At 48.8% G+C, this 13,274-nt stretch overlaps 3 protein-coding genes across 7 annotated transcripts in view; 2 read left to right on the forward strand and 1 right to left on the reverse strand.

Annotated features, from left to right (window-relative positions):
* The window catches only part of LOC135368626 (dopamine beta-hydroxylase-like), a 352,228-nt gene that overhangs the window by 224,917 nt on the left and 114,037 nt on the right, over nucleotides 1–13,274 (reverse strand). The gene's annotated exons all lie outside the window — the stretch shown is intronic.
* On the forward strand, nucleotides 956–6,799 carry LOC135367891 (uncharacterized). Its single transcript, XM_064600989.1, has 5 exons — nucleotides 956–1,110; nucleotides 1,428–1,796; nucleotides 3,261–3,620; nucleotides 4,324–4,518; nucleotides 5,176–6,799. The coding sequence occupies exons 1-5, from the start codon at nucleotides 1,060–1,062 to the stop codon at nucleotides 6,604–6,606; spliced, it is 2,406 nt and encodes an 801-aa protein (XP_064457059.1). The 5' UTR covers nucleotides 956–1,059; the 3' UTR covers nucleotides 6,607–6,799.
* Nucleotides 8,343–12,670, forward strand: LOC135367892 (uncharacterized). Of its 3 annotated transcripts, XM_064600992.1 has the most exons (7): nucleotides 8,343–8,676; nucleotides 8,734–8,907; nucleotides 9,240–9,563; nucleotides 9,810–10,178; nucleotides 10,849–11,043; nucleotides 11,113–11,595; nucleotides 11,649–11,864. In XM_064600992.1, exons 2-7 carry the CDS (start codon nucleotides 8,866–8,868, stop codon nucleotides 11,772–11,774), a joined length of 1,539 nt encoding a protein of 512 aa, XP_064457062.1. In that variant the 5' UTR covers nucleotides 8,343–8,676; nucleotides 8,734–8,865; the 3' UTR covers nucleotides 11,775–11,864. The 3 variants fall into 3 exon arrangements, with proteins under 3 accessions (XP_064457062.1, XP_064457061.1, XP_064457060.1); XM_064600991.1 differs by having other exon boundaries at nucleotides 8,346–8,676; nucleotides 8,725–8,907; nucleotides 11,113–12,670; XM_064600990.1 differs by having other exon boundaries at nucleotides 8,346–8,676; nucleotides 11,113–12,670.

The raw sequence follows: 13,274 nt of genomic DNA on the forward strand, positions 1-13,274 counted from the left end.
TACGAAGCGGTACTGCAGGACGTAGGTCTCCAGGACGAATTTAGTTGGGTACCTCGACAGATGTGCTTCGGTCAGATCCGTTACTACTCGCAGCTCGCCAACTTCTGGTGTCTCTGCAGCCCAATAATCCGACAATAATATAAAATCCGGTGCATCGAAAAGACGATCAGAGGTTACTGGTGACTTCCCGGAGTCGGACACGATCCTCGCCTACTGCTTTACCAGAAGCGAGACTGCAAACCGCAGTGAGTTCCATCCAGAGATCTAGTGGAAGATCCATCGTCATCGCCCTCTCGAGGATCATGATTTCGAACTCAAGGCGGGTGGTTATGTCGTGGCAACTTTTTTTTTTTTTTTTTTTTTTGCCAGATCCTGAGCAGTCATGTTCGCTTGGTCAAAGCGAAGCAATTTCGCATGTTCGCGTGGCGCTTTCCGAACGCCCGGAATTTGCCTGCTAGCACTTCTTCGCCTGGTCTCGAAACTACCGAGCAGCGAGTTGCCCAACTATATCCGGTGTCGTCATATCCGTACTGCAAGAGTGGCGAGGGCCCCCATTGGATAGCATGTGAAAGTGAACTTGGATTAGCATACGACGAAACCCGAAGACGACTTTAGGAGACGAGCGACCGCGATGCCCCTATAGCGTGATCCAAGCGAAAACCGCTAGATGGCTGGCACTCATATTCGGGTCGTAACGGTCACGTGATCCAGCGCGGGCAATTTCCGGGCAATTTCCAGCGAGGCGGTGCTGCCATGACATAACCACCCGAATTCACCATCACTTTCGGACCCGGTCGCTCATTAAATCTGTACAGCCTATTACATAGTGCTATCTTAGGGTTAGCGCTATTTATAGTTGCTAATTTTTCCTCTTAGCAATATATGTATTAATAAAGTGTATTAATAAATCACTGCCGAGGAAGGAGCGAATGACATTAACGTCACCGTGCTCGAGGCACGTGCACGGAATGTTGAATCTTTTCATTGGACGAAGAAGAAGAAGAATGTTGCCATTGCGTACGGCAGGTTAGAACCATTAGGGCGTTCATCGCTTTCATTATGACCTCTATGTTGGAACAAGGAAAGCGGCGCGCCGCCAAGGACTCAGGGGTGAGCCGTACTCAGTCGATCTGGTCGTATAGACGTGGGAGTGAAGAGCCATTCTTATAGAATATTTTCTTGCATCCAATATGATTGATTTGATTGATTGATTGAGATATATATGTCAATACGCTTAGACAGAGTTAAACACCGTACAGGTGCTAGGCCATATACTCAGAAAAAAAAGGACTTAGTTGCTGCAGCAGAAGACGAAGGATGACGTTTCACTATTCCGCCTACTGACTTATATGTGAACACGCCATCCACTTTTTTAAGGGTTCCGTTACCGTGATAGCCATACTCTTTTTCATCACCTTGAAACACAGGTTAACATCCGACAAAAGTCCTCCACTTCGCTGTTCCAATACGCTGCGTCAGCACCACCAGAGAACCAGGACAGCCCTTCGCCACGTTACGGCAGAACATCACCAACCCAGTCGCCAAAAAGCGTCCCGTTCCCACGCACTGTCAAGAAGCCACCATCTGATACAGCTAAAGACAGTCGTTTACCTCAACACGAGAAGCGCGCCCGATCGCCTCATGCGCAAAAAGGCAGCCCTTCACCTCGCCTCTCCGGAAAACACACGTCGCGCTCACCTAAAGACAGCCCTTCACCTTTTCGTTTCAAGGATGCCGGGACGCCGAGTCCGCAGCTGTTCAGCGGTTCCGCTTCACCGGCTCCAGGAACACCACGGGTAAGTATCCTGCGATACTGTATAGTACCAGTTTACAAACAAACAAATAAAATGCACGGTAGCTGCTCTTGTTTGTAACGATTATAACATTTTAACGAACGGACAGAAGGGCCATTGAGGACAAAAAGATGACTCGTAAACGGTCTGTTTTCCGCCATGAGTTTTCACGTTAGATTTTTAACTTGTTTTTGAGGTAGCAAGACGGGTAAAATTTATAAACCTAACGCACACGCGTCAATAAAACGACTCTCTTTCGTTTTATCAGGGGCTGTGCCCCTCAACCATGCTCCTTGGGTGCTTTAGGATTCTTCAGAATGTGAACGCATGTCCAAGCTTGCTGGGAATGAAACTACAAGGGCAACAATGTGTATAGCTGCTGTCCGTTTGGGGAGACAATGCCACAACCATTTTGCCCTTTAGGAACTCAATGCACTGAAATTTATGCGAAGTTTAGGGGATGTTCGCAGTGCAGGGCTGTAAATTTCATACTCAGGGGACGAAAATGCGGAGTAATTGCAATGTGACAAGTTAACCAACTCCTACAGGTCAACTCGGTCACAAATCTGAAGACATCTGTGACGGGCGCATGACTCCTCCGAGTCGAAACGTAATGCGTCTGCATCAAACAACAAACAACAACGAACCACAACAAAAAGGAAAAAAAATCAAAAACAAAAGAAAACGCGTTGGAGACTACGACTTACAGCGCATCTGCATGCTTTAAAAGTAGACACTGTTCCGCGAGACATCGGTGACCGATGGCTTCCCGCGTGCCGCACACTTAACTGTGAGGACTACATCCTCTGCTGGTGGAGATGTATGCGCCTGTAGTAGAGCTATTGGCCAAGTACATCCTCCGTTGGTGGAGATGGGCTATTGGGCTATTGGCCCGAAACGAAGATGACGGAACAACGGTGCATAGTCACGGCATCGGGCACCAACATTTGTGCGCATATGATAATTAAACAGTTTGTTTTAGGAACCCACACGGATTGGTTCCTCTGCTCCTTTTGTAGCCGACACCAACGCGTCTATGACTGTAGCTCTCACGTTGTATCGGGGTATATATAGTTGTGTTCAACTTAAGAAGGAGAGGAAGTCTAGTCCGTCAACTACATGCGCTGTTGGAGATAAGGAGACGCAATCGCGCGCCAGGAGAAATAGTGCAGCGCGTCCAGCGCCACCACGCAGCGTGGCATCATGTGGCAAGTCGTAACGGCCACTACAGAAGCAGAGTCAGTATGATGGGTTACATTATCCCGCGGAGGAGCGAGCGTGACCTCTGTGTGCTGTGTACAGCCACCCTACCTGCGACTCAGTAATATTTTGAGAGCTTGCGGACTAGGCTTATTTTCCTTCTCGAGTTGAACACGACTATACGTAAAGGCTGTAATTTACTCCTCTTCTATTTTCCTCCCCTTCTTCTAGAATAGGAATAGAATCTTTTTCTTCTTCTTCTTCTAGGCAACGACACCAGAATCGGCGTCCAAACTGGAGAGCAACGTCCCGCGCCCTACCTCCAGACGTTACCGAACGTGTGTCGTGGTCGCTGTCGTATCGTGTATCCTTCTTAGCATTCCGCTGTACGCTCTGATCGCCAGAAGCCTCGCCTCTTCCGAAGTAGAAGTCTGCAACACGAGCTCGTGCCACGCCTACGCGGGAATCGTTATGATGACACTCAACTATTCCCTGGACCCATGCAAGAATTTCTATCGCCATGTCTGCGACGGATGGAGCAGGAGACGAAAAGCGCCTCCACGAAGGGCTCAGGTGGACACCTACATTGATCTGGTTAGGAAATCTGCAAGTGGACAGGAGATACCGGTAAGCTGCTGTTTTCATAGTAATATAGACAAGTGCTGTAAGTGTAGTGTTCTCAAAATGTTGGGTCAACGACGGGTGAAATAATAATGTTTTGACTCCTTTGTACCGCAAAATATAATGTTGCTCGAAACCAGAGACGTCGCGATGTTGAAGTGCGCATGGGCAACTTCAAACTGGAAGCTCCCCCCGCCTTTCTATACTTCAAACAAAATGCTCTACCGAGGTGAAGACGGGTGAGGGGGCAGTTGACCGAGACCCGATGTCGATGTCTCGTGCGTTGCGGTCGCGCGCGAAAATTTTTATCCGTGGGAATTGCAGTAGTTGGTCGCACAATTCTGGTGCGCTACGATGGGAACACATGTGCCGCTTTTTTCAATAACACCGTCCTTTCTTCTTCTTTTTTCGTTAGTTTATAGGAACAACACTGAACCCAATTTTTTGGGGGTGCGGGTGAAATTAGGTGCCGGCTGTCACCAGGTTGTACAGACTTGCCTTCTGGCGCCCCCTTACGGAAGGAGCCCGGGGCGGCTGCCCCTCCCGCCCTCCCACCCCACCCCTCGGAACAGCTCTGCTCGAAACATCCAACGTGTATTTTAACGAGGACAATTAAGAAACAAGCCCCCTCTACTTTGTTGGCCCCGCAGAAGTGTCAGTCTGGGTATCACGCTGCTATAACATCTTGTATTGTCCCATGCCCACACAGGCTCCAACAAGCGGCCAGTCGGGAGATCAAAAGGCAGTCGCTTTCTACAAGTCATGTACAAACGTCGTACAAGGTGCCAAGGACGAACTACCCGAAGTCAAGAAGATCCTAGCTAGAGTCAACTTGACTTGGCCGCACATCTCCACCAGTGCCAACATTATCGAAGCTATTTTTTACATAAACCATAAACTGGACGTAAGAAGCACATTTCTATATTCCCGTGTACGAAAAAAAATTTTGGACTGTAAACTGATATTTCAACGTCCATGATGTGGACGGGTACCTCCTGGCCCACGAGCCGAATAACGATACCAGGGATTGAGGGATTCATCCCTTCCAGGCGTCAGATTTTCACCAAACTTTGTACATGCATTCTGTAGCTTGACACAGTACGGTGTATGGTCCCCCCCACACCAACACATGCGCTGCAATGCGCAGCGACTTGTACAAGGTGTGCCTTGAGGCAGGTACACCTGGCATGCGGTCACGTGTGATGCCCCAGCCGTGCCCATTCTTTTCCGCTTGAAGGCGGCGAGTATAGTGAAGCATCTGAAGAGCAAGTTGTATACCCGGGACGTACCGTACATTCTTCTCTTTGATATTGCACCAGTGATAACACCTGCACCTAGAAAGTTTGCTGAAACTCAGTCGTCACGAACAGTGTAGATGGTGAAATCGTGTTGCTTTTGAAACATTCAGCAGTATAGGGAATTTAGCCCCATTGGCAGTAATAGTCTACATACCACTTCTTACCAAAGTGGTATATCGATTTGTTACTCAACGGTGTCAACTTGTGGTCTAAAGGCACTGCAACTAACTGGAAGGTACTCTGAATTCTTGTTTCCTTCGCAGATTTCTCTGCTCCTCGATGTCGAAGTACGTGCGAACTCCACCCATGAGATAGTTGCACTCTCCGCACCGTCATACCTGCTGCAAGTCATGAAGCGAATAGATGAACTTACTGCCTCCGACGAATACGAAAATTTCTTTACCGATCTCTCGAAGCATTTCGCTGCACCGGGAAAACCAATTGTCACGTTCACCGAACAAATTGAGCTCCAGACGCTGTTTTTCCAAGCATTCCGCAACATACTAGTTCGAAGCAGTGACTCGGCGACAAAGAGGCACTACAGCATAGAAGGACTGGCCACTATTACAACGTGGTCGGGATATTCCGAGCAGCGCTGGATGACAGCGTTTCGCGAACAACTGGGCATTCTTGGTAACAAAGCGATAAATATCGAATTCACTGAAAGCGGACACAAGATTCTAATGGCCATTCTGTTTCACAAAGTGGGGCAGAGCAAAGTGCAATTCATGGCGGGTTACCTACTAGCTATACGTGTCTCCGCGTTCGCCAATTTCGATCTCCTCGAAAATTTGTACAGGGACAAGTGGGACAGAAGGGAAGCGGTCGCGGAAGAAAACTCTAAATTCTGCTTCGGCGTAACGATGAAATACATGGCGACCGGATTCCTGTATAGCCACTTTCGTACATGGCCTACCGCGGCACAGCGACGAGACATTTCAGAGATCGCCTCAAACGTTGAACGTACCTTCAAGACCGGCCACCGTCTTGCGACCAACGTAAGCCTCGTTGCCTCCGTTACGAAATTCGCAGACATTCATCGAGCGCTGGACGTAAACAAGACTTACGAACACTTTGAAACAATGGGAAGCAAGTTCATGATCAATCTACAGGCAGCGGTCAGAGCTTACAGGACGTCCCCCGGCGAATATATCAGAATATCCGATATGGATCTCTTTGGAAATGACGTCGTCCTCTATCGCATGAACACAGCTACCAATGACCTTTACTTCTATCCTTACGCATTCGTGCAGCCACTGTATGACGTCGATGGCCCCCTGGTGAGCAAATACGCTGGTATAGGTTCGGAGCTGAGCCTCGCCTACGCGAACCTTGTGCTGCGTAATAAGGTTGCAGAAGGCAATGTCTCTTGCATGATGAGAGCGAATCCGAGAGTGAAAGATCAAGCGCAGCTCGAGGACCTGTACATTCGAACCGTGGCTTTGGATATCTCATTGAAGAGCTGGAAGACAGCGGGTGCTAGTGCCAAGGAGAGAAGGCTGAGCGTTCCTCGTTTAACGAACGACCAGCTGTTCTTCGTCTTCCGTTGCTACCATTTGTGCAGCAATGTCATGAAATGGGAACAGGCGTGTAATGTGCCCTTAAGAACTCGTCCTACGTTTAGCACTACGTTCGGGTGCCCGGACAGAACCTTCATGAAAGCAGTTGAAGCTTGTCAGGCCCAGCAGTATTGAAGGGCGGACGAGTATGTAGTCCAAAGCGTGATTTCTGCGAAGGACTAAGCCCATGGGAAAATTTATGTTCTGCACCAATTAAGGACCGATGTGAATGGGACGTCAGGACGTACTATTTGCAAATCACCACTTGCTTAGCTTAGTGTATTCATAAATAGGAATGTTCGATATTCTCAGCAATACAATATGTTAAAACGAAGTTGTTTTCAACAGTCTTGTGATTACCTTAGGTTTAAGCTCGGTCATTTTCGGTAAATTTCTGCCAACGATGAAGAGCAGGTAAGTTAACAAAGCGCTTGTGGGTAAAATAACAGCATTGGCAGAACAGGGATATAAGTGGGAATATATGGACCGTGGGCGTGCTATAAGAGGCTCCCTCCCTCCCCCTACCGGAAGCTTCAATCCTGCAGAGCCCACAGAGTCCCAAGTTCCCTCAACCCAGCGGAGTAGCCAGAACATATATTTATATTTCGGGAGGGGTTCTGTGGGGACTTTACATGCGGTACCACCGGTACAATTTCGGGGGCTCGAACACCCAGATCAGCCCAGCCCCCCTCTGGCTCTACGTCAGTGACTCAAAACTCCAGTGTTTCTTCTCTTATTTTTAGAAATCGACATCGACTGGAAACGCCCCTCGAACGGAAGCAATCATTCGCGCTTTCCGCACGTACTACGACGGTAGCGCCGGTCGCTTCCTTGAAGCCCAATGCTTCCTTACGTGAAGGAGCTCTTCTTTCCTCCACGCTTGGGAGTCGATAGGTTACAGGTTATGGAGTCTACAGTTGTCGCGGCTTTAATGATGTCTCCGGCGAAGACACTTCCCTCTTCAGACAGTCTCTTGAGGCGAAGACACCGTTTACGTTAACCTGCACGCAATGTACCGACACCAGTGGCTGATTGGCTAGCACGACGACAGTCTTCCACGCCTATAGACCTCAAGACGGCGCGGTTTTGAATATCAACATCGGTTCTGTAGTCCGAGTGTTTCCTTTGCCCCGTGAAGTAGACCCGGGGCACACGATCCAACTCTGGAGGAACATGGAGCAACTAATCAACTGGCCGTGTCATACCATGAGGCTTCCCAGTATCGTAACATGGTATAGCAGCTGAGGCAATGAAAGGTGCCCCCTATGCCCACGAACGTGTCTGTCTGCATGTAAATGTGGCTGGCGACAACGTAAGAATGAATGTGCTGAGGGTCAGTGCGTGCGTCTGTGATGGCTAAAGTGACATGGTACGTTGACGAGAGGGTTAGATGTAGTTGGAGATAAGAGGACGCAATGGCGCCAGGATGGAAATATACTGCAGCTCCACCATGCGCCATCAGTCTTCAGTAGGGGAGCCCACATTCTGCCGCAGCGTGGTGTCGTGCGGCCAGTCCTAACAGCCAATACGGAAACTGAGTGAGTATGGTGGATTTAATTATCTCGCGGAGGAGCGAGCGTGACCTATCTGCGGCGCAGTGATATTTTGAGACCTGACAAAATAGATTTCTTTTCCTTCTTAATTTAAGCTGAACGCGACTGTATGCACTCGAGTTCGAATGGCACTGCTGACACCTTTTCATATGAAAAGGTGCCAGCAGTGCGACTTGAACACCAAAATGTAGGAAAGGATGACTCCAAGTGAAAGAACAAGTGTTTAATTAAACACTCCTTTCAAAAATACTCCACTCTTGAAAAGAGCGTGTAAGAGAACGAGGGAAGGAAGTGGGTACGCCGTGACTGACGTATCCCCCGGCCAGGATGGATCATGTGACCCGTGACGTAGACGGCGCCGAGACTTGCCGACCTCGCACGAGGAGATCGTGCCGTCCATCCGGGGCTCGATGGATATATATATATATAGCTTGACGGATGAAACATAGTCTCGATCCGTGTTAGATGTCACCTCGTTGCTCAGTTAATGGATCCTTGAGTAGACCGTGGGTTGGAGGACAAAGACAGACAAAGTAGGTGGTTGTTGTTCTTTGTTCCGTCACATCACCGAAGGGAATCTGTGCCGTAAACGGGTACTTGGCAAGCTTGGCCTCGCAGTCCCACAGTACGGTAACCTGTGCGCTTCAAATAGGTAAGCTTTATAATTTTGGATAACGCGAGGTAGCGACTATTTCGAAAGTGTTTGCAGAGGGCGTTGCCGACGCGGATGCATCGAGGAGCATTCTCATCCTGCTCGTGACACGTGAAGCGTCGTAGCATCGAGCACCGTTCGTTCCTTGAGACTGGGGATCAACGACGAAGAATCATTTGGGTGTTTATAATGAAGCGGACACCGCACCGGATAATCGGTGCAAATGACGCGGTGGGTTTTGCTGAAGTACTAGTTAAACTTCGAAACATTTTCTGTAGAAAAGAAAACAATCCACAATGGAAATAGCGTCATTTAGGTAAAAGAAAGCTCTATTGTCCTAATTGCTGGAGAGATGTGCTCGAACGCCCCCTACTAAAAACCAGTGAATATAGGATAGTGATGAAGCCCAGTTGTGATAACTGAACTGGTCGTATAGCTACGACAAAAACACAACTCTGTCGCGAAGATGCACTAAGTGACTACTTGACTTTATGCATGTGTATGTACCTCCGACGAATACAGTTTGTGTCGCATAACAGTCATGGTCGCATTTTTTTTCACAGCTGAAGAGCCATGAAAAGAATTCAGCGTCCCCGGTTCATGTCAACGCAAGGGCACAGTCACCGGAAGTCAAAAGCAGCCCTTCGCCACATTCCGGCAAGAAGTCACCGTCTCCTTCACCTCAAGGCAAGCCTTCACCACAGCACGTGAAGCGCAAGCACTACCGGAATAAAGGGAACAGTCCACCGAGCCGACACGCGAAGTCACCCCCACACTCGCCTACGGAACATCCTTCACCTATTCGTTTCAAGAAAGCTGTGGTGCCATTTCCACTGGCGCTCGATGTCCATGCTTCACCTTTACCTGAACCACTTCTCACTCCACATGTAAGAAATAGTCTTGGCAAGTGGTATAGGTATTCTAAAACGCAGATGCTAAGTATTTGTCCATATTTACGTTCTTGCTTGTCTCGCGCCGCTGTTAGAATTTACTGAACGAAGCAACACGCCAACTAAAAAAAAGAAAAAGAAAAAAAAGCGTTCCCACTGTGGGTAGCGTCCACAGTAAAAGCCCGAAAACAGTAGCATCCACACCCTAAATGTAGACGTCATCCGCAGTTGTGATTTATGCAGATGACACCAGCGACATTAGTTTCGGAGTCCAGGTTGGACGGCAGCCCGAACCGCCGAACCATAGGGCGCTTGCACGTAGCCTGCGCCTTGACGGTTTTGGTAGCATGCGTCGTTGTCGGCGTGCTGGTACACATCATGATCATCAGGAGCGTGTCGTCATCCGAAAGGCAGGCGTGCAAACTGGAAGTGTGCCAAACCTACGCCACATATGTTGATCAAAGCGTTAACGCCTCAGTGGATCCCTGCAAGAGCTTCTATCATTATGTCTGCGACGGCTGGAACAGCAAGAACACGCTGTCTGTGCGGAGGAAACAGCTGGATTCGTACATAAGCCTCGTCCACCATAGTGTAAACGTACACCAGAAAGCGGTAAGTTTAGTAGACCAGCTGTAGACATTAACACATGGTGTGCAGACAGAAGAACGACGACACGGCCGACTGCTAGCTCTCAACTCATAAACTTTATTGGACGAAACGAGTTTAAATACGCGTGGCACATCAGTTTGTATACAGGGGACTGATAGCGAACACAACGTTGAAGCCCGTTACTGTTCTACACAATATCTTGTGCCAGCTCAGAGCTGAATATAATATTTACTTCGCTTGTAATGTTCACAATATGACAAAGCCTGACCGTATCCATGACCATATCCATGGGCCCGTGACAGCCTCCGACAGAGCTTGCTACGTCATCCTAAGGTATTCTATCCTCCAACGTTCTGTCTAGTAACGTTTGTGTTCGCCATCAATCCTTTGTATACAAACTGATGTGTCACGTGTACTTATTCGTTTCATCAAATGAGAGTTCGTAGTCATCCGTGTCGTCCTTTTTGCTGTCTACACACCACGGCTTCGTACCAACTACCCCGCCTTCTTACGCTTGTAGACATCAAGACCGATTACCTGGAAAGGTGTTCAAAGTAGCCCCATTCACTTCCACAAACGTTTTGGTGGCGCCACAGTTTGGGGCCTCACCTACGCACCGCACAACACAGCAGCATGTACAGTGTGCAGCTCATTATGTTTCAATGTGTCCTAGGTTCCAACTAGCGGCCAATCTGGTGACCAGAAAGCCATTGCGTTCTACAGATCATGTACGGATGTCCAAAAGAGGACAGAGAATGAGCTTCCAGAAATCAAGCGGATCCTAACCAAAGCCAATCTCACTTGGCCCCACAACTCCAGCAATGTGAACCTGCTAGGGGCTGTGTTTTACGTCACCAGAGTGTTAGATGTAAGAATGCCATCCGTTGTTCGTTTTCTCTATGCCGAACTGGGAGAGCATCTCGTCTATCTTTTACAGCTTTCTGTTCTCATCAACGTCGAAGCACGCATGAACGCCACCGATGCGACAGTATCTTTTAGCAAGCCGGACTATCTACAGGATGTGATTAAGAGGAGAGACGACCTCATCAGGAGGAAGGAATACAAAATTTTTGTCACGCGCCTCATGGAGCACTTTGCTACCGCAGGAGAGCCCGTCATTGCGTACGAGGACCAGTTACAACTTGAGGAAACACCTTTTAGGCTATTGCGAGATGTAGCAGAAGAGGACGACGACGGTGGTCCGCCGACAATGTACGAGATGGAAATCATGACTTCGATCGCAGGGTACACTCAAGATCGCTGGAAGAGAGCCCTCGAAGAACACTTGGGTATCCCCGGAAACCTGAAGATACACATCGAATTCAGGAGCGCCAGGTTCACGGCAGTTATCTTTTCTATCATGAGCCACCTGGAAGAGTCCCTTCTGCAGTTCCTGGCCGGATACCTACTAGCCATTCAGGTATCCATGTTCGCAAATTACGAGCTTCTTAATAATCTGTATCGCAATAACAGGGAGCTTGCCGACCGCGAAAATTTAAAATTTTGCTTCGGCGTTACCATGAAGTACATGGGCAACGGCTACCTATACCACCACGAGCACCAGTGGCCAACATCGGCGGAACTGCGAGACCTCTCTAAAATCGCCGCGAGCGTCGAAGAAACATTCAGGAGCCACTACGGCGTCTCTACAAATGTGAGCCTCGTTAAGGCCCTTCGCAGATTCACCGACGGCATACGACAACTTCACATGGACAAGGCGTACCAGCACTTCCCGAACATGGGCAGCAAGTTCATCACGAACCTGCAAGCAGCTGTCAAAGCACTCAAGATGTCTCCCGGCGAAGACGTGAAAATACCGTATGTTAACTTCTTGGGAAATAATGACCGCGTTTACTACCATTTAAATACATCCAGCGACGACCTCTACTTTTACCCGTACACTTTCATTCCGCCGCTGTACAGACTGCATTATTCGGTGGGCACGTACGCTGGTCTTGGAACAGAACTGAGCTTCGCGTACGCGGCGCTAGTGATGCAGCAAAGGGTAGACAACGATACACTTTCTTGCCTCAGCAGAGAGCACCCGCAAGTGGCGGACATCGTAGACCTGAAGGACCTGTTTTTCGAAAGCGTGGCCCTGGATGCCGCGTGGAACAGTTGGAAGAGTGCGGATCCTGGAGTGAGGGCCACGAGGCTCGGCTCATCTGGTCTAACAGAGGACCAACTGTTCTTCTTTTTCTGGTGCTACAAGATGTGCAGCAAGACATTACAATGGGAACGTAGGTGCAATGAACCGCTAAGGACAAGTCCGATGTTTAGAAGTGCGTTCCGATGTGCGCAAGCAAGTTTTACGAGAGCTGACCCATGTATTCGGTCTCGACGAAAGAGCTCCAGCGGGCCGTGACACGTACGTCTCTTTCTTCGGACGCGATAGGAATTAGTGCCTCGTGCATATTGTGAGGCTAAATCTGGAAAGTTGAAAAACGCACATATTCTACAAAAGCGACTGAATAAACGGGGAATATATTTTGGTATTCTTCCTATAGTCTCACAAAATTGCTCGGTCCCTGGCCACATCCAGCCCACCAACGCTCTGCCCTCAATGCTCTATTGACCCTTCCATCCTTATTCCCCGCATCAACACCAGCAATGGGGTAGAGTATCGCCCCGGCGATGAAACTCCCCATTCCACATCTTACAATAAAGTTTTTTTTTTCTTTCTATAGTTAATAGATACCTAAAAATTGGAGATTATTGGTTATGACTCGTTATTTGAAAGGAACAAGAATTTTTTGACAGTATTTTGAAGGAATACAGTGCGGCACACTAGGATTCGTTAGCGGCGCTTCAAGCGCTCCATTAATCACGCTATTTATCGTACACCTTTTCGCACTTTTTTCTTTCGCCCATTTACACGTTGCCACCACCGTTCCTCGTCTCGCTGCCTCGCATAACCCGAGGAAGTCCAAGTGTAAACGTGTATTTGTTCAGCGAAAGGGCCCCGCCGCCTCATTAGACCCCATTACAGCGTCTCGAACCAGGCGCCCGATAAGTGAGGTCAGGTCGCGTCGACGCCTGCCCGTGTAGAAGACGCTGGTTTCGAGAAACCACCAGCCGTTCCGTATTTTCTTCTCACCG

This window comes from Ornithodoros turicata, chromosome 9 (assembly GCF_037126465.1).
Source record: "Ornithodoros turicata isolate Travis chromosome 9, ASM3712646v1, whole genome shotgun sequence".
NCBI lineage: Eukaryota > Metazoa > Arthropoda > Arachnida > Ixodida > Argasidae > Ornithodoros > Ornithodoros turicata.